Genomic DNA, 21,518 nt, shown 5'->3' on the forward strand with positions numbered 1-21,518 from the left:
TAGGGCGCTCTCGAAGGAGCTCGTGGTCCCGGACGGTTCCATCCGGCCCGGCTGCCCACAGAGAACCGGACTGGGCCGCGGTCCTGGCGTGGAGCGGAAGGGCGCGAGGAAAGGACCCGCGCCCGCCCCTCCATCGCGGCGAGCCCGTGGCGTCTGAGAACACGCGGAAAAGCGGATCGGTCTTAGCAGACCGGGCTTCGGAGCTGCACTGCGCGTGCGCCACGGTGCTAGCAGCGGGAGGCGGCGGTAATTACCGATTGTCCTGCTTGGAGGAGGCGCGGCAACCCGCGGCCGAGGGGTAGCCGGGCTCATGATTCTGCCGCTACTCCACGCCTCGTAAAGGCTTCTCAGAGACCAGAGCTGCGCGGGTTCCCAGCCCCCTCGGACCGCCCGCGGGGAACCGAACCTGCGCGCGGGGCCGGGCGGCGGGACACCAGGAAAGGTGAGTTCCGCAAGACTGCAGCGGGGCGGCAGGACGGAGCCCCGCAGGGCCGGATCCATATAGACCGGGTGCTGGGACCCAGCCGGGCGACGGAGAAGGGATGCTGCGAGGGCCCCGCCTCACGCCCCACTCGCCCTGGATAGCTGCCCCTCCCAACTTGGGGGCCCCATATAGGTTTGGGAGCCCCAAACTAAGAACTTTCTGCGATGGTTTAACTTTTCGCTCTCAAGGAAGCTTACTAACGTATCTCATTACAGGAGCCTTCATAAGCAAGCTTTGTGCGCTTTTCCGTTTCTCCTCTCTTTCAAGGCCTCTTCATGTGGCTTGCTTGTTTCTTCCACACACACAGACTTGGTCTGTGAGGGGATCCGGGGACCGGGTCTCCACCCCTCAGCATCTTATCCTGGCTCAAGGCCAGATCCGCCCCACCCATCTGGTGACTCACTTCTTCTCCCCCTGGGAAGGATTCCTTTTTCCCTATAACGTGAATTCTCCAAATGTGAGGGCCCAAAGATTGTTGGCAGGACTCTGATCCTATATGGTTGGGTGTACCTCCATTTACCTATGCACCTAGTATGATAATGAGCACTTGGGCAACAGAGTAGTTTAACAAGCACTTCCACCCTGTATTCATCCTTGCAAATACATATTACCGGCTTTTCAGATGAGGTCATGAATGTGAAAGTGTGCGGGGAACAGCTTGGAATACGGTGGGCGGTTTCCCAGTGCTCTTGTACAGTTCAAAATCCTTCGGTATCATTTACCAGAGACGTGCTGAACATCCATCCAAAAATCTGACTAGACTAGACTAGATTGCCTCTGCTGAACTGAATTCTGCTTTTCAAGTTCGCTTGAAAAGGAGGTCAGGCCTTGAGTTCCAAACATTATCTGAGAAAACATTCTCTAGCCAATATGTAGCAACTGAAGAACAATGCTGTGTTTTCAAGAAGCTTAATTTACTTGTTCAAAGAACTATTTGTGGTCACTCAGAAGAATTGGGAAATCTGGATGAACTGTCAGGAAATCAGGTCTGATTCAGTGCTTAATGTGGGTGTGGAGATCTCCTGTGTGCGTGGGTGTGTGTGTGTGTGTGTGTGTGTGTGTGTGTGTGTGTGTGTGTGTATAGTCTGTTTGAAGATGGATTGGAAATTACCTGATTCACACAACAACAAACATAATAAAATTATGTAGGGAATACGGAACATGATATGTGTCCAAAAAAATGAAACCATTTTTTAAAAATTCGGATTGTCAGTTGAGACTGTTGTTTCTACTTTTTCTATGTGTATAACGATGGTGGCAGGGGAAGTGGCTTTGAGCCATGGTTCTCAGGAAGAAGCTGATGGTGTGGCAGTGAGCACATGGTTCTCTCTTCCTCCTCCTGTAGCTTTTGCAGCGTTAACTCTGCTGCATCTGCTTCAGAACGCCCCAAACCTGTTGTTCCCCGTGTCTCCACAGTACCTCATGCTATCCTTGTCAGAACTGAGAGTGCTGTTTAGATGATGACGGTATAATTAGGCATCAGTCTTCAGCGTGAGGTTTCTTAAATTGTTCTAGAAGTATGGTAAAGACTTTCCCGCCCTATCTTTTCTAGGAAGGTGCAATGGCCACAAATTTATCTGTAATCATGATCTTGACCTTTGCCCTTTGGGTTACAAATCCCCTTCATGAACTACAATCAACAGCTGCTTTCTCTCAGACCACTGAGAAAATTAATTCAAATTGGGAATCTGGCATTAATGTTGACTTGGCAGTTACCATGCAGCGACATCATCTGCAACAGCTTTTCTACCGCTATGGAGAGAATGACTCCTTGTCAGTTGAAGGCTTCAGAAAATTACTTCAGAACATAGGCATAGATAAGATTAAGAGAGTCCACATACACCATGACCACGAGCACCACTCTGACCACGAGCGCCACTCTGACCATGAGCGCCACTCTGACCATGAGCGCCACTCCCACCGAGGTCATGCTGCCGCTGGGAAAAACAGTCGGAAAGCCTTTTGCCCAGACCTTGACTCTGATAATTCAGGTAAAAATCCGAACACCAGCCAAGGTAAAGGATCTCGCCCAGCAGAGCGTGTGAATGGCAGGAGGAATGTCAAGGAGAGTGCAAGCTCTAGTGAAGTGACCTCGGCAGTTTACAACACTGTCTCTGAAGGAACTCACTTTCTAGAGACAATAGAGACTCCAAAACCCGGGAGACGCACCAAAGATATAAACCCTTCTACCCCACCTAGCATCACAGAGAAGAGCCGAGTGGGCCGGCTGAGCCGACTAGCTAGGAGGAAAGGCAACGATTCTGTGAGTGAGCCCAGGAAGAGCTTCATGTATTCCAGAACCTCAAATGACAACATCCAGGAGGTAAGATCAATGCTGTGCAGTCTTTAATGCGCCTGTTCGTCCCCTCCAGGGGTGAGCGTGAGATAAAAATAAAATGGTAGTTATAAAAAGGGGAGCTTTTCTTCCCTCTCAGCAAGGCATTGGCTCTCTGTGTGCAGGCTGTGTTGTAAACATCCTTGAAGACGAGCTCAGAAGAATAGTCCTGGGTTGTACTGTGTTGTAAACATCCTTGAGGACCAGCTCTGCAGGAGAATAATGCTGCCTACTGGGTTTTCTTTTTTTTTTTTTTTTTTTTTTTTTTTTTTTTTTTTTTCTTTTTTTTGAAGCTGGGGACCGAACCCAGGGCCTTGCGCTTGCTAGGCAAGCGCTCTACCACTGAGCTAAATCCCCAACCCCTGGGTTTTCTTAATACAGGGTTTATTATAACTATAGGAAGATGCCAAGGTTAATTGTGGAGAAAGTCTTTAAGGATGAGTAATAAGAGTGGGGGATCTGAAGAAGTTTTAGGGACAAGCACAGTTAAGGTGCTGAAAACAACAAGAGCCACTCTCTGTCTCTCCTTGGCAGAAACAGCCAAAGGTGACTTGTGAAGTGATTGAACTTAGAACAAGTTGGACCAAGAATGTCAGGTAGTGAGAGTCCCAGATCGTGTGACTTTCCTAGACTAGACTTTCCATCGCTACATAAGTCACTTGGGCTGGTCAAAATCAGGCAATAACAACAGCAAAGGTATTAGTTGTTAGTCTTTAATGATCAAAATGTAGCTACGTCAGTATATGACCATCAAGCTTGGAGTGATTGTAGGAGTGGTCATAGCCCTGGCAACACTGTAGTGTTGGTGACAAATTGTGGGAGTCGGAAATGTGCTTGCAGATGAGAAATAGATACTTTTTAACCAGGCGAGCTTTTTTTGCACAGAGGAGTTTCTCTTCAAACTAAGCTTGCCGTCCAATTAAACTGTTGAACGCATCTGCCTGCTGGGGCAGGTTTGTTCATTAACCAGCATTGCCCTCTACAAGAGTCATCTGTATGCTTTAGTAATCTCTCTTTGCAGGGAATCATTCCGCCAGGCACGTAGACAGAACAGAGCTGAGTTTTTGCGAGCAGTATCATAGCAGGAGGAACAACATGCCTTGGGCTTGTTTAGACCAACTCAGAGAGCATTAGTCCCAAAACCTATTTCTCAATCTCTAATGAACCCCATTTCGAAATTAAAGCTCATTTCCTTAATAACTTTATACAATGAGTTAACAGGCTTGTGAATCTCCACTTACCCCCAAGCTTGTTCCCCAGGAGGCTTCTCCCTTGGAGAATGACATACATCATAGTAACATCGAATGGTCTTCGGACTACCAGAAGCAAATTCCACAGTGTTGAAAGCGGAGCTGATTTTAACTGGCATTAATTTTATCAACAAAGTAGCGTTGGGAGAGTAAGGGTGATGAGTCAGACTACATTTTCCAGTCTTCCAGTGGGAATTTCTGTCTGTGATTTTTTTTTCTTCCTCCTGTTTCCTTCAGTGCTTCAATGCAACAAAACTGCTGACATCCCATGGCATGAGCATCCAGGCTCTGTTGAATGCAACAGAGTTTAACTATCTCTGTCCAGCCATTATCAATCAAATTGATGCTCGGTCTTGTCTGATTCACACAGCAAGTGAGAAGAAGGCGGAAATCCCTCCAAAGACCTATTCTTTACAAATAGGTACAGTTGCTTCTGTTCTATAAGCACAGTTTTTAATAGCTACACTTACCTTGTACTTCTCTTTATAGTGTTCAGTGTAACTCTAGAAATAACATCTTAGCTGTTCTGTGACCTGAATGTTCTGAATATAATTTTAAAAGTTTGCCTCTTTTAAGGGGTCGGGGAGGGGGGGGCGCGTTGTCTTGGCACTGGAGAGATGGCTCAGGTGAAGAGCACTGACTGCTCTTGCAAAGTGCCGGTTCAGCTCCTAGCACCCTCCTGTTGCCTCACAACCATCTGTAGCTCCAGTTCCTGGGAATCCAATGCTCTCTTCTGACCTCAGAGGGCTTCTGCATACATGTGGTGCACAGACATACACACATATGTATAAGATAAATACATTTTTAAGTAAATAAAGCCTTGGATGTTAGCATCTGTAATCCCCACCTTGGGAAAGCTGAGATGGGTGGATTGTGAGTTAAAAACTAGCCTTGTCTGTCTGTCTGTCTGCCTATCATTCATATATATATGAATGGTAAAGAGATGACTGTCTCAAAGAAGGGAAACGGAGTGGGGATGAAAAACACTATACTAAGGAAGAGAGAAAGAAATAACTTTTTAAAAATTATTTTCAAGGAAATTAGTGAGTTCCTAGTTTGCTTCCCTCTCCTGTTTCATAGCTTAGCTGTTTTAGGAATGAAAGCACATATTGGGTCCCAAGTAAGAGAGAGTTCATCCTTGTAAGTTTTTCTCTTCCTTTAACCCCCATTTGAAGATTTTTCCACCATAGCCAGGCATGGAAGCGTACATCTTTAATCCCAGCCCTCTGGAAGCAGAAACAGGTGGATCTTTGAGTTCCAGGCCAGCCTGATCTACGTATTGAGACCCTATGTAGACTAGGTTTACCCTGATCTTGAAGCCTCTCCATTTGTGTGTGAGGGTCTCCCTCTGTGCCTGCACAGGATTAGGTGAGGGCAGCACGGTCCTAGGCGCCCCAGATTCAGCTGCGTGGCTTGCATGGTGTTTAATGCCACTGTGGGCAGCCTCTGAGGTACCACTTACATGGCTTTCCTCTGCTCTGATTGTTTGCCAGCCTGGCTCGGTGGCTTCATAGCCATTTCCATCATCAGTTTCCTGTCTCTGCTGGGAGTCATCTTGGTGCCACTCATGAACCGAGTGTTCTTCAAGTTCCTGCTGAGCTTCCTCGTGGCGCTGGCCGTGGGGACTCTGAGTGGCGACGCTCTGTTACATCTTCTCCCACATGTAAGTTCCGTGTCTGGTCCACCCTGCTGTGATTTATCATTACCGGTTGACAGTGTGAGCACCGCCTTTGTATGCCTGCTGTTGGTACTGATCAGAGGCTGGAAATTCTGGAGTCGATCTTACAGTATATCTGGTGACATCTGGTGACGTGCAAGACTCTAGTACGTGTTGGGGGACTTTTGTCTTCCTTGTTTTGCCCTGTTGCCTGTGTCTGTTATACTAAGTTAGACTAAGCTTTTTGAACTCATAAAGGAGAGAAAGAAATGCTGCTTGGCTGAAGCACTGTGACAGCTGCCACAGTGGGAACTGCTTGCTTACCTGTTGTTGCCACAGACCAGAAGTGTGGATGCCTCTTCAGGTACCACGAAACTTAGAGGTTTTCTTCACAGTTGAATTTGTGTGTTTAGAAATTCATTCTTCATGACCTGATGGCTATTTCAATAAACAGGCCTGATAAATCCAAGACAGGAAGTGTTTGGGGGTCCCTTTTTTATTTCTCTTAGAGGGTTGAGGATGTGGCTTATTGATAGAGCATTTTCTGGAAATGAATAAAGCCCTGGCTTCAAAACACAATACTAAAAAAAGAAAAATTAGCCTACAGATTTTTCAGTTTGGTAGAAAGGGGAAGTTATTCCTTTCTAGAACACTGGCAATCTCATGTTGGATTCAAAATGAAAACTATTCTGAGTGGCAGTCTCCCTGACTACCAAATGACAGGTGTTTAGACATACCATCTGCAGGATGCAGGAAGTAGCCTGGACATAGCCAGTACGCCATGCTTTTGTGAGGGTGCTGCATGCCCGACTCGTTTCCTGTCCAGTAGCATCAGCTCGTTACTGCGACAGTCTGCTGCAGGCTGCAGATGTGGTGTGCAGGTTCTCAGATCCCTGCAGAGCCCACCCCTGGGTGCTGACTGAGCTGCTCACAAGGCTGATCCGATGAACCTGATGTGGGCCTTTCAGGTGGGACCTTAAGTCATAGATATTATGCATGTTAAGTCTCTGTTCATTGTGGCCATGGTAACTTGGCAGACATTGAGACTATCTATTTCTAAGTTATGGTATTCAATTTGGAGTGTATCTGCCCTTACACTGAACAGACCCACCCTGTTAAGTGCATAGCAGATAGCATTCACTAAGCTCTAGGTAGCTAGCTGCCCATTGTCCTCTTTATTTTTTCAATGCCTCCTTGATACTAAAGTATTCCACCAATAGCTTAATTCTGAATTATGTCATATGCTGACATCTGAATTATGTCCTATGCTAACATCTAAATGTTGTCATATTCTGACAGAAGAAACCAGCGAATTAAAAGCTGTGTATCATTTCCCTTTAGTCTCATGCAAGTCATCACCACAGTCATAGCCATGAAGAACCAGCAATGGAAATGAAAAGAGGTCCCCTGTTCAGCCACCTGTCGGCTCAGAACCTAGAAGAAAGCTCCTATTTTGATTCCACGTGGAAAGGTCTGACGGCTCTAGGGGGCTTATATTTCATGTTTCTTGTGGAACACGTCCTCACGCTGATCAAGCAATTTAAAGATAAGAAGAAGAAGGTAAGACTACCCAGTAGCTGGGGACCTGCTATGCGTCAGGCACGCACTTAGAGTGGCACTCTGGCTGTCATTAGGACAGCCCGCCCAGACTCTGTAACCTTTGTAGGAGGCATTCAGTACCTTTAAGGTGCTTTGGACCCCAGAGGTGTTCACGTCGAACTTCCGCATCTTGATAAGCCTGAAGGAGAAGCCTGCCTGCCTCCCTCCCTCCCTCCCTGGCTCCCTCCCTCTTCCCCTGCCTCCTTCCCTCCTTCCCTCCTCTCCTGCCTGCCTGCCTGCTGTGCACATGGGTTTGAATAGAGACCAGAGGTTAGCATCAGTGTCTTCCTCAGTCCCACTCCACTTATATTTGAGGCAAGTGTATGCTGAGCCTGGAGTTTGCCAAGCTTGGCTAGGAAACCCTGGAGCTCCTCGTAGCTCCATCTCCCTAGACTGGGACCACAGCACATATCACCACACTCAGCTTGGGGTCCTGGACGTCCTCCTAGGTGCACAGCACTCACTTTGTCAACTCAGCCATCAACCGAGCTTCAACAATAGTCTCCAATCTGCTCTTTTCCCGTATACATGCTCTTTTCTTGTGTACACATGCACACAACCAGAGCAAAAGCAGGTGTGAGCACAGATGCTGTGGCTATAGCATCAGCGTGTGTCGGGGCTGTGAGCAGGAAATGTCGTTGGTTTTAGGTTAATTGCTCTATTGCTGTGGTTCCGTTGTGTTTCAAAGGAAACATGACTTCTTTGCTTATCCTTTGCAAACTGTGCTATAAAATAGCCCAGGGCCAAGTAGAGGCCCTTTCTTTCTGATAAATAATAATACCTTCCAGACATGAAGTGCTGTCCCCGTAACCTGACGGACGTGGGCAGCTCAGTCAGAAGGCTGACAGAAGGGCTCTCAGAAGAGCATGGGGCCGCCTGACTGTAACCCAGCACTTCAGGGCCAGCTCAGCTGCCAGAGTCAGTTGGAGACCAGATGGGCCGTGAGACCTGTCTCAAAAACAGTTTAAATCAAAGCCAGATAAATGCTCGTCACCCGATCAGAGTTTTGTGGAGCGGGGTGGGGTGATGCTTTCAAGACCTGTTTTCTTCATGCCTGTGCTGCAGCTCATCTGCGTCTCCGATTTGGATTCGTATGGTTTCTTGACTTGAACAAGAGTCTGCATACTTTTAGAGCTACTCTGAACATAGGGGCTGCATTTTGAAAACATTGCATGGACACCTTACGTAAATTAGCCTTTTTTTTTTTTGGTCAGAACTTGCCTTTGCGTCTTTTAAAGGCATTCAGCTTCTGTGCTCACAGAAGAAACTATGCTCACCGTCATTTTGAGTTTGAGCAACCTGTAATTAAGTTGTGCAATTATACAACCGGCGTAGCTGGCACAGAAAGTCTAAACATTAAGCGTAGCTGGCTCTGCCTGAGTCTCGGGCTCACGGTGGCAGACAAGCACACGTGTGAACAGAAGGGCCGTGTCGGTCCTGTGAGCGTTCAGTCTTGGGGATTTTACACTCAGGAAAATGTCCTGTGCTAAGCTGGGCAGGGTGACACACCTGTAAACCCATGCTTAGGACTTGGAGGAAGCAGTATCGTGAGTTCAAGACCAGCTTGGACTACATAATGAATTTCATGGCAGTCTGACAAGACAGGGAGACTCTTGTTTCAAAAAACAGATTAAAAAAATTATACACTACAAATGTGAACCCTCTGTTTAATGTCCCTACCAGGAGAGGAGCGTAAATAAAAATAACTGTTCCTGAGCTGGGCATGATGTCACATGCCTGTGCTCTTAGCACCTGGAAGATGCAGGCAGAAAGATTAAGATCTTAGGGTCATCATCTGCATAGCAAGGTTGAAGCCAGCCTGGGCCATGTGGGTCTCGAAGGGCAGCACAAAGAAGAGCTTCTTGCTTTTTTAAAAATTTTTTTAAATATGTAATTTATCTTATTATTTTATGTGTATGAATGCTTTGCCTGCATGTATGTATGTGTACTATATGTGTGCTTGGTGCCAGTGGAAATCAGAAGAGGGCATCAGATTCCCCAGGCCTAGAGTTACAGGTTGCTGTGAGCTCCCATACAGATACTAGGAGTGGAACCCGGGTTCTCTGCAAGAGGAACAAATGCTTTAACCACTGCGCCAACTCTCCAGCGCGGCCATCTCATTTTAATGTCCAAAGTCATGTTCGATGTGGTTGTTTCCATTGCTATACTGGTTCGAAGACATGCCCTTTCTCTTTTATCCTTTAGAATTATTCTTAGCTTTAAAAGTAAAACCGTGGGGCCAGAGGGCACATTAAGAGTGCATACTGTCTTGAGGCCCACGTTTGCCTTCCATCGTCCATGTAGGCAGCTTCCTGTAACTACAGCTCCAGGGAATCTCACACCCTCCTCGGGTATCTGCAGGCTCACGAACACATGCCTACACAGACACGTAACTAGAAAAGTGAAAATAAGAATATTTTAAAATGTGTTCATTGTTTTACTTAGTGGAACTCGGAATTTGCTTTGTGTGATTTTGGTTCATTTTTACTGTGCCTGTTTGTTTGTTTATTTACTTACTTTTTTGAGACAGAATTTCTTTGTGTAGCACCTGGCTGTCCACTCTCTCTGTAGACCAGGCTGGCCTTGAACTCAGAGATTTGCCTGCCTCTGCCTCTGCCTCTCTGCCTCTCTGCCCCTCTGCCCCTCTGCCCCTCTGCCCCTCTGCCCCTCTGCCCCTCTTCACCTCTGCCCCTCTGCCCCTCTGCCCCTCTGCCCCTCTGCCCCTCTGCCCCTCTGCCCCTCTGCCCCTCTGCCCCTCTGCCCCTCTGCCCCTCTGCCCCTCTGCCCCTCTGCCCCTCTGCCCCTCTGCCCCTCTGCGCCTCTGCCTCTGCCTCTGCCTCTGCCTCTCTGCCTCTGCCTCTGCCTCTGCCTCGCCTCCTGAGTGCTGGGAATAAAGGTGTGCTTCACCTCTGCCCTGGCCGTGGAGTGTTTTTTTTCCAAACACCCTAATTTGTTAATATCTTTATTTCAATTAGTTTCAATTTCTTAATTATGCTTATGTGGGGGAGGGCACATGAATGCCAGGACACACACAGAGGAAAGAGGAGAGCTTGCAGTAACCATATACCATGTGGGTCCCAGGGCTAGAACTCAGGTCGTCAGGCATGGCAGAAAGTGTCTTCCACTGCGATACCTCATCAGCCCTGGTTTCAATCTTCACCTGATTTTTACCTAACCGTCCTTTAACCTGGCACTCCATACCCTGAGCTTCTGACAGGCAGGCTGTTGTGAAAATATAGCAGTTTACTTACCAACTGTAGGTCACTAGTGAACTATGAACGTGCGCTGTGCCAGTCAGTATCTTAGAGTGCAGCAGTAACGTGATCTCCATACTGTTGTGGATTGCCACAGGGCAGCTGAGTGTCTCTATTTTAAGACACGCAGTAGAATGTAATATAAACATGGAAGATCCGGTGTAGCGGTGTCCTGTGCAGTTCCCTCTGTCTGGGTTGGGTTTGGCACATGGCAGACGATGATAAATGCTTATGGAACAGGGGAAACGTGAAACAACATGGAACCGCAGAAACTACTCCAGATAGCCTTCACCAAGCCTGGAAGGAAGCATTAGCTATTCTGTTCCCATGTTAGGTTTCAGTGTTGGGTTTATTTTTAAGAGCGTTCAAGTTAGTGTGATGTCTTAATTTCTTTTCTCCCTCATAAAGATAAAGTAAAAAAGTAAAAGTTCAGTATCTATGATGACTGACAGAGGGTATTTTCCTTAAGTAGGTGTGGCTCTCGCTGGGAATCAGAGAACCATTGTGACACCCATCATTCCTCTAGATCCAGCCAGGACACTATGTCCACAATCTCTCTGTCCCCCTCCACCCAACCATTTTTGCTGCTGTGTAGTCCAGGCCTAGTTATCTCCCTCCTGGAGTGGGAAAGTCACCTCCTACCCAGCCCGTTCACATAATTTCCATTCTTCCACCTGCTCTACTTACACAGCAGCAGTGCTCTGCAGCTCTGCTCCGCGTCCTCCAGTGACTCCCCAGTGCTTTCTAGACAGACCATCCCAGCATGCTCAGTGGTGCCTGGCTTCCTCCAGCTGCAGCTTCCAGTCTTCTCACCCAGCCACCCTGAGAGAGAGAACGGCCTCTCGGGCTACCGTGAGTGTCTTTTAGTTCCAGAAGGGAGCTGGCTCTTTGCTGTTTGAGGACCCTCTCTCACACTTAGGAATCCACCTAGATTACCACCTCTCCATCTTTCACTACAAAGTCCTGCTCACCCTTAGGTTTTGATTTAACTGCTGCATTTTTAAAGAGCCCGTCCTGAAACTTCTTCCGGTCCTGTTGTTGCACACTCTAATAGCACCCTGTGGGCTTTACTCATATAACATATCAATGATCACAAGCGAAGAATTGCATAATCCTCATCCGGAGTGAAGCTCTGGTCCTCTGGTAACAGCTGCACTACGCAGGAGTAGTGACTCGGCGTGTCTCCCTCATGGAATAAATACTGCAAACAAGACAGCCTGTGATGATTTCTATAACTAAAGTATGGTCCACATAAGTAGGTAAGGCACAGGCTCATTTGTCCTGAGACCTCTGCAGCGTAACTGTCACTCAGACTCACACAGGGAGCCTCGCCTTGGAGTGGCCACAAAGCTCAGCCAGAGTCAGTCCCTGAGGCCCACGCCCAATCGCAGGACACGGAGGGTGAGGTAGACAGAGCGCAGTGCAGCCTTAGCTGCTGATGGAAACCCTGTCTCAAAGCCGGGGTGGGGTGGGGAGCGGGGTGGGGGAGAACGAAAGAAGGAAAGGGAATTCTGATGGAATGCTCCAAAACCTGGGGTCCATCCCCATCGCCGCACAAAAATGTACACGAAAGGAAGATGGTTAAAATAGATTAAGATTTTTTTTTTAAGGATCAAAGTTTTTTTTTTTAAATGATAATTTCAAGTAAAACACGAGGAGTAGAGAGATGGCCCAGTGGTTAAGAGCACTTTGTCGCTCTTACAGTGGTTAAGCCTCGGCACCTGTGTCAGGCAGCTCCAGTGTCTTTACCTGGCCTCTCTGGGCACGCGTATGCAGACATAAATAAAAGTAAACCGTTTTTATGTTCATGGTGTTTTATTAGGGATAAGTACTTTAGTCTGCAGAACAAAATCGTATGAAAAAGGTGGGTTTCAGAGCCCAAGAAGTGGCCGGGAGGGAAGCACACCTGAGAAATGGCTGTAGCTGTCCCTCAGTCATAACAGGTGGGGTCTGCGGATGAATCACCCCGGCATCCAACTAGAGTCCACAGCATCGCCAGGCCCCACGTGCCCCGGGTGGTGTGTGTGTGTGTGTGTGTGTGTGTGTGTGTGTGTGTGTGTGTGTGTGTGTGTGTGTGTGTGTCCCTGACCACGTGACCCCACACTGCAGTAGCTGGAGTGAGGCTACACGGGGAGAGTAACTGCTTAATCTGACTCGGGTTTCGTTGCCCTCTTGACTGCTGTTATGGCCACAACTCCATACTGTGCTCAACAAACAGACAGAGGCCCCATCCTGGGTGGCTTTTGTTTCAGCCTAGGTTGCCTTTTCTGTGTCTTTTGCTTACCGGGTTTTGATTGGTTGTGATGGTCAGGACGGGGACCCAAGGTCCCACCTACGTTAGGCAAGTGCTTCAGCACCGAGCCTCAGGCCCAGCTGCACTGAGAGCTCTCCACAGACCGAGCTCTCCACAGAAGCAGATCAGCTATTTCAAAATGTTGTTTTTGCTGGCTGTTTCAGAATCAGAAGAAACCTGAAAACGATGAGGATGTGGAGAGCAAGAAGCAGCTGTCCAAATACGAATCTCAGCTTTCCACAAACGAAGAGAAGGTGGACGCAGGTGAACGTAAGTGTCCACGACTCGGACTGGGTGATGCTGGGACACAGGGCATCCGGGGTCATTTGGTGACATTTTCATTTGTTTGTTTCCTAAAGAATCTCGTGGTTTTAAAAATTATCTCCAGAATGCTCAGAGAGAATCTGCAGTGTGTGCTGGGAGCCACCTGAGAGGCAGGACTCTAGTGTCTAAGGAGTGGCTTTCTCTAGCAGGCTTGGGATCACGGGTGGCTGGTTCCCAGCAAAGGAGCATGGAGTAGAGAAGACACTGTAAACTTTGGAAATGAGGAGGGAGTGGAGGGCACGCGCATGCAGCAGAGATCCCGGGTCCTCGGGGTGTGGGTACTCCTGTACGAGGCTTCGGGCATGACAGTCTCCTAAAGACACTCCGTGCATGTGGGGCTGTTTATTTGTTTATTCAGAACTGAATTCATGTGAGCAGGTGCTGGCTGTAAGCCAAAGAATATGGGTCACTATGTCTTCCTCTCACTGAGTCATGAGGAACTGCCCCAAGGAGTCACTGCTGGAGGGTACCTGTGTGGTTATCTGTTCAATGGATTCTTTCCCCGGGGAAACAGAAACAAACGCTCACTTTCCCCACCTACCCAGGACCGGGCATCAACGACAGACCCAAGCAGGGATTTCACCAGAGCCTAACTTGGAGAATCAGTGAGCTTCTTATAGGAGCACGGGTAGCCCCAAGGCAGCCATCCCACCCACAAGTCCCAGCCCCTGTGAATGATGATCTCCCCTTAGCTACACAGATGGAATCCTCCTTCAGTTCACCTTCCACCCTCCATTTACTCCACCAGCTCCAGATCATAAGGCTAGACAGATGCAGTTAAGGCAGAGTAGCACACCCATGGCTGGCATCTCAGGGAGAGGTCAACGCACTCCAGTGCCTCCTGCTGTCAGTTACCAACCAGCTCGGTATGGAGGGTCTTAGCTTAAAGCCACAGTGTTATTCCCAGAGCTATGCCTCCAGGAACTTGGCGTGAACCCAGTGACACGGTGCTCACTTCCTTCTGAAATGAGGTCCTGCAAAGCCATGGTGAGTGCTGCTTTGCTCCGTGTCGAGTTCTGGGGAAATCTTAATGGGTCGTGAGTTTCAGGGAGGAAGTACCCTTGTTACACACAAACAAGCAAACTTCCTCTTAGCTGATGAAGAGACTTGTGTTTCTTTGCTTTCCACTCACTGAGGGTCACAGTTTTAAGTATAGTTTTAGGGATTTTCACAAATCCATACTCTATCACTAGACTCAACTTAAACTTGTTGAAGGCAGCTGTTTTCTAATGAGTCTGCATATCCCCGGGGCCTGTGAGAACAGATGGTCCAGTCAGGCCTGGGGTCATAGGCCAATAATCCCAGCATTAGGATCTCCAGGCAGGAGTGTGAGGCCTGGGCCACATAACAAATCTAAAGCAAACGACCCAGAATACTTAGCACAGGATAGGAGCATCTGCCTCTGTATTTGTCAGGTCTAGCAGAGACTCTCAGGAGACAGTTTCTTTCAGTTCCAATTTGTAAAAGTGCCATACATCCACTGTTACTATTGAACAAATACTTCAGAGAAAGTGAATAAATAAACAAAAAAAACAAAAAAAGAAAAACCCCACTAGCTTTTTACCATTTTGAAAACTCTAATGAAAAAAAAAAAAAAAAGAAAACTCTAATGAGTTTTAAATCAACATGCATTAACAATTCTGAAAACTTTCCTGTATTTAAAAAAAATGAGTCATTAATGGACTGGAGAGATGGCTCAGTGGTTAGGAGCATTGGCTGCTCTTCCAGAGAATCCGGGTTCAGTTCCCAGCACCCACATGGCAGCTCACAACTGTCTACAACTCCAGTTCCAGGGAATCTGATTCCCTTTCACAGACAAGCGTGCAGGCTAAACAACAATACACATAGACTAAATGAATAAATCATTTCTTAAATGGGTCATTAATAAAACTAACTGGAGAAAAAGAGAGGGACTAAGAGGAAGTAGGACCAGTGAGACGGAGGGCTCAGTGCACAAGGGTGCTGGGCGTCTGGTCATCTGAATTCAGTTGGTGCCCCACTCGATGGAGGGAAGATGACCCCAAACAGCCGTCTTCTGACGTCCACATACATGCTGTGACCATGTACCAAAGCCACACATGAATGAATGAATGGATAAATAAGTGTAATTAAAAATTAAACTTTGAAATAAACCCTTTCATTTTATGAGCTGGGATCTCACTATCACTGTGTTGCCTGGACTAATCTTGGAGCTCTGAGCTCGAGTAACCCTCCCTCGGCTTTAGTGCTACAGTTATGCACTTGAAACCCGTCTGGAAACATGATGTATTTCACATCTGAGGAGCTCACTAGAGCCCGTTGGCGTTCCTCATCTACACCGCTCTGCAGCCTACATCTGCAGGCCTGAGGGCCACCGGGCTCTGAGGTGATTGCCCATCAGTGGGAACATCTGAACTGTTCAGGAACACCAGTGAATGTTCATTCGGTCTCAGCCTTCTCTGTGTTTACCCCCAGGACCTGAAAGCTATCTGCAAGCGGACTCCCAAGAGCCCTCCCCCTTTGATTCCCAGCAGCCCACGCTGTTGGAAGAGGAAGAGGTCATGATAGCCCACGCACACCCACAAGAAGTCTACAACGAATACGTGCCCAGGGGCTGCAAGAACAAGTGCCACTCACACTTCCACGACACACTGGGCCAGTCCGACGACCTCATCCACCACCACCACGACTACCACCACATTCTGCACCACCACCACCACCAGAACCACCACCCCCACAGCCACAGCCAGCGCTACTCTCGGGAGGAGCTGAAGGATGCTGGCATTGCCACGTTGGCCTGGATGGTGATCATGGGCGATGGGCTGCACAATTTCAGCGACGGCCTTGCTATTGGTATGCCACTACATGGCTGGTTGATCCTTGCTGGTCAGCCTGGAAATAGGACAGTAAATGTTCTCTCAAACTTAACAAAAGCATAGGTTGGTTTATGTGAGGATGCTGACTTTAAAATTATCACAATACTTTTTTGTCTACTTTGTGACGATGAAGTGCTATGTTACATTAGTAAACGTGGCCTACAAATCAGTGTCAGGTCTGCGCCCCAGTTGTTGCCTACGCACTTATCAATGGCCGTGCTTGCCTGGGGCTCTAGCCCAGTGGTAGAGCCTTACATAGTGTGCATAAGCCCTGGGTGTGAGCCCTGCATCAAACACACAGAAGTCCCTCTTCGTCCATGAGTTCTTGAGATCATGGTTTAAACATTAGTGTTAGGTCTTGCCTAGCATGCGTGAATGCCTGGGTTCCACACCCCAAACGTGAAAGTACTGGGAAGCAGGTGGTAGAGACTAGCAGAGGGCAGAGAGGCAGTGCTGCCTTTCAGCCAGGCCTTGGCCCGCTGGGGTCTGCCTAGGCTGACAGGAGGAAAGTTGCCGTGTGCAGACTTAGCTTTTTAAATGGGAGGGGTTCTGTCTTGAGTCTCCTTGTGGAAAGGTCCACAAGTCTGATGACCTCATGAATTCTTCCGAGTCCAGAGAAATGCTTACGTACCTCTGACTGCAGAGGGCTTTCTGCTGATGTAATTTATATTCTCAGCTCAGGGTTTTGTATGGTAGCAGTCTCTTCTCAGGTTTGTAGATGGTAGCTCATTGCTAGACAGCAGAACCTTTCCTTCCCTGTCGAATATGTCTGTGCTTCCTGGGGCGTCTAGGCCCAGGGAGATGTGCCCTGAGATTCCTCCTAATGAAGATAGGGTTGAGGCCCAGATGACTGGGGGGGGGGGGGCACTGCTCACAAACCTGCATGCCTGAGCGCAGTCCCTAGAATCCACATGGGGAAGGAGAGCACCCCACAAGCCGTCCTCTGACCTCACAAGTGCCGTGGTCACACACAAGTAAAATAACCTTTTATTTGTATTTATTTTTAAGTACAGGGTTTCTCTGTGTAGCTCTGGTTTACTTGGAGGTCCCTGTGTAGACCAGGCCAGCCTAGAACTCACAGAGATCCTTCTGCCTCTGCCTCCTGGATACTATAATTAAACGTGTGGGCCACCATGCCCACCTTGTTTCTTTAAGTAAGGAGGTGGAGGTTGAGCTAGAAAGATGGTGTTGTGCACAACGTAATGTCACCGTGTTCTCGTCGTTTCTGTGTCCTCACAAGCTTTCGGAACTTCTGGCTAACCTTTGCTGACTTCATTTACACAGGTGCTGCTTTCACCGAGGGTTTGTCCAGCGGGCTAAGCACCTCTGTCGCTGTGTTCTGTCATGAGCTACCTCATGAACTCGGTAAGAGAAGCGTGCACAGCCTTTGTTGTGAGAATGGACCATGCTGCTGTCACTGGTGGTCCCTCATCGCCAAGGCCTTCCTTCTTGTCGTCTGCTCACCAAACAGCCCTTCTTTCTCGCTGGACACAAATTTGTTTCCAGCCAGAATTCTGACCCTACGAGTGCATAATGCCTGTGTGGGTCCCCGTATACCTGAGTCCCTTCTGTATCCTTCCTTTCTGTGCTGGCACCTGGAGACATGAATGGCTGGGGTCCTACAAGTGCATGTGCGTGACTGTCATCCCACCACTTGGGAGGTAAAGGCAGAAGGATCAGGAGTTCAGGGTCATCCTCATCCACATAGTTTGAGGCCAGCTCAGGCTAAGTAAGACCCTGCTTCCCAACCCCCAAAACCCGAATCAACCAGAGTTACAGCATATACAGGGATATCTCTTAAATCACATCAGGATGTTAGAAAAGAACCTCCAGCTTGTGTGGTATTCGCCCCACGGTAGGGCACGTGCCCACATTGCCTGACCTGAGAGACCGGGGTGAGTCGACGCTCAGTGGGTAAGAGCACTTGTGTGCCAGCCTGAAGACCTGAGTTCAGAACCCGGTGCTTTGGAGAATGGAGGCAGGAGCGTGACTGGGGCTCCTGACGGCCAGGTTAGCTCAGGGTTCAGGAAGGGACTGCCTCGGGGGTAAAGGGGAAAATGACAGCAGGAAGTCTTGGGGCTGAAGGAAAGGAGTTGGTGACTGGCACTTCTCGTTGTACTACAATTTGAAACCTTCCTCCGTCTTTGGACCCCAGTTCCTGTTTCTTCTCATGGCACACGTTGATTCATAAACAGTCGGCCAGTTTTCACCTCTGTCTGTCTACCTGGCGCATGCTGTGTAAGCCTGTGTCTCCCTTTCTTCCCCATTCTCAGTACTTCCTGCCCTGTGAGACTCTTCAATTCCCTGACTCAGTGGCCCTTAGGTGTTGGTCAGTTGCTGACCATGCATGTGAGTCCACGCCCTCCCCCTCTGCCTCCCGGTGTGTTATTGTGTGTTTTAGTGTTTCTCAGAGTGGGTCTCATGGCACCCAGGAGAGCCTTAGGATAACTGCTGCTGCTCCTGCCTGCAGCTGCAGTGTCAACCCCTAAAGACAGTGCGAGAACACAGCAGGGGACATGTGCACGCACGCGCCATCACTGACACAGAAGCCTTTAGACACTGCTGCACGAAGCAGTCGTTAAGTTTGTGAAACTGGCGGGCCTGCTCATGCTGTTCTAGCCCTGGATATTTTCTTTCTTTTTATTCCTCTGGAGAAAAATCAAACTTTCTTATATCTAAAAAATCTTTTAGATGTGTCAAAATTGTCTTCAATGACTTTGCCCTCCTCTTTTGTTTTCTGTTAAAGGTGACTTTGCTGTTTTGCTAAAGGCTGGCATGACCGTCAAGCAGGCAGTGCTCTACAATGCCCTGTCAGCCATGCTGGCCTATCTTGGAATGGCAACAGGGATATTCATCGGGCATTATGCAGAAAATGTTTCCATGTGGATATTTGCCCTCACTGCCGGCTTGTTCATGTATGTCGCTCTGGTCGACATGGTAAGTTTCCAGGGAGTCAGAGGACATTTACTAAAGAGAAGTGTGCAGTAAAAAGTCATTGCAGGGGCGGGGAAATGGCTTGACTGTTAGCACATGCTACTCTTCAGAGGACATGGGTTTAGTTCCCAGCACCCACCCACATCCTGTGACTCAACCCAGGGAGCTCCATCTCAGGATCTCATCCCCTCCCTGTCTTGCCTCTGTAGGCAATGCACAAACACAAACCCACATACACACAAATAAAATTAATCTTTTTTTATTAAAAAATCATCGCAAGGGTTGGGGATTTGGCTCAGTGGTAGAGCACTTGCCTAAGAAGCGCAAGGTCCTGGGTTCGATCCCCAGCCCCGGAAAAGAAAAAAAAAAAAATCATCGCAAAACTGGTGTTAATTCCAGTGGTGAGACAGGATTGTGGAGCCAGAGAGATGATGGTTAAGACTGTAGGTGCCCTCTGAGCTCGTGTTGGTAGCCGTTTATACACCGTTCTCCTTCCCAGGGTTACCAGGAAGCACATGAAAACTCCTCTTTTTGTAGAATCAAGCCCTTAATTGTCTATAAACTCACAGTGAACCCAGCCCAAACCACATGTTGCTATACTTAAAATGCCCTTATTGACAAAGTGAAATTCCCTTGTCCACACAATACTCCTAAAGCAGGCAGTCTTCCTGCTACGCTTGCATTGTGTGGTATGAGAGGCACCTCTGCATCAGAAGTGACCCTCAGACCTGCCTGCAGGACCTGAAGCAGGGAAGCCAGCATCGCCTCTCCCTGAACAGTGGGTGAATGTTTACCTGCTTGGAACATAGCCGTCATTGTCCTAGGCAGCTGCTGGGACATGCTCGGTCCCGACCAGAGTGTCGCCGTCGAGTTCAGGACACTGACCAACATGTTATCCAGCCCGAGCCACACTGTCCCTCAGACGCTCTGGGCTCTGTTCTGAAAGCTAACCGGTTGCCTCCTCCCTCAGGTACCTGAGATGCTGCACAATGATGCCAGTGATCACGGATGCAGCCGCTGGGGATATTTCTTCCTGCAGAATGCTGGGATACTTCTGGGTTTTGGAATTATGTTACTCATTTCCATATTTGAGCATAAAATTGTGTTTCGTATTAATTTCTAATTAGGTTCTAAACCCTAGAGCAGCTTATAGAAGTATTGTTGTCTGTAGTTGGATAGATGGTAGAAATGCGTTCGCACGCTGTGACACGGCAGTTAAAACTAGTGGGCTTTGCAATTTCTCTATCAAATGTTGCCATTTGTTATGCTTATCAAGTCAGCTCCATTGGGTAACATAGCGGTACGTGTTAATATTTAAGTTATTCTGTTTTGGAAATGTAAATTACATGTGCGATCCACCAGTATTGCCCGGTTTACTGTATGTCTGGGCATGCCATGTTCTGTATGTTTTAGAGAAAGTGTCTTTTATGCTCCTTTGTACAGCTTTAGCATTGGTTCCCTGCTGGAGTCGGGCCCCTGCTCATGGTGAGCAAGAATGACCACAAAACCCGAGACACCAACAGTTCGCACAGTGTAGCCAAGAAACAGAAGGAAAGGATTGGGGAGGTGTGCATTGCTTAGAAAAATCACAAGATTGGTTATAATGTAGATTTGTTTTAAGGGGCGTGTTTAGTTCAGCGTACATCGTGAACATCTGTCGGATTGTTAATGTTCCTGTAAAACAAGTGAGCACTTTTGATACACTTCCTCTGGTTGTACATTTGTGTAATAGAGAAGTCTAAATATATTAATCCAAGCAATGTGTCACTTGGCTGAGAAATGGGGAGTTTAAATCTGTGTGTGGCCATGGGCCAGATGAGTAAGTAGTGTGTGTGTCACCAGGAGACGTGGTTTTCACCGAGGTAAGTTACACTCATGAGCATGGGGATGGGAAGGTTCTGGTTTCTAGGCTCCCAGATAGCGAATATTAAAGCCTTGATCCATGAGAGGGCATTAAGACCTGTTCTGAAAATATTTTGACTTCTTGGATTCAGAAAGCACTTGGCTCTCACGCTCTCAATCTTTCTCTCCCTCTCCCTCTCCCTCTCCCTCTCCCTCTTCCTCCCCCTCCCCCTCCCTACCCCCCTCTCTCTCAGTGCTTTAAAATGTCATTGTGAACAGCTGTCCTTTTATGTATGACACTGTAGATACATTAGGACTGTCTGTAGCACTGTCTAGATGTTTCTTTCTTAAAAAATTAAAGTGTCCACTCAGTGTCAGGCTTTGTTCTCGTTCTTCTTTCCATCTTTAAGCATGCAGCTGAGGAGTGCTGAGTCTGTTAACACCATCTTCAGAACTCGTTCATCTTGCAAGATGAAAACTAGACCCATTAAAAACTTGCAGACATAGTGGCACGTGCCATTAATCTCATCACTTGGGAGGCAGAGGCAGGGATCCCTGTAAATACAGGGCAAGCCAGGACTGCATAGTAAGACCCTATTTTGATACAAAACTTCTCCCCATCTCCTCCTACCCACCCTGGTAACTATTCTACTTCATTTCTATAAAGGTGAAGTGTCTGAGGACTGGAGAG

The 21,518-nt window shown here is 47.9% G+C and overlaps 1 protein-coding gene across 1 annotated transcript; it reads left to right on the plus strand.

The window, feature by feature from the left end:
• Positions 1-285: 285 nt before the first annotated feature.
• On the plus strand, positions 286-21,204 carry Slc39a6 (solute carrier family 39 member 6). The gene is made up of 10 exons (XM_032885349.1): positions 286-442; positions 2,037-2,807; positions 4,307-4,490; positions 5,563-5,732; positions 7,068-7,286; positions 13,037-13,142; positions 15,651-16,028; positions 17,336-17,416; positions 18,798-18,988; positions 19,956-21,204. Exons 2-10 carry the CDS (start codon positions 2,046-2,048, stop codon positions 20,106-20,108), a joined length of 2,244 nt encoding a protein of 747 aa, XP_032741240.1. The 5' UTR covers positions 286-442; positions 2,037-2,045; the 3' UTR covers positions 20,109-21,204.
• Positions 21,205-21,518: the final 314 nt, after the last annotated feature.

The sequence above is a fragment of the Rattus rattus genome, chromosome 15, assembly GCF_011064425.1.
Source record: "Rattus rattus isolate New Zealand chromosome 15, Rrattus_CSIRO_v1, whole genome shotgun sequence".
NCBI classification, from domain to species: Eukaryota; Metazoa; Chordata; class Mammalia; order Rodentia; family Muridae; genus Rattus; species Rattus rattus.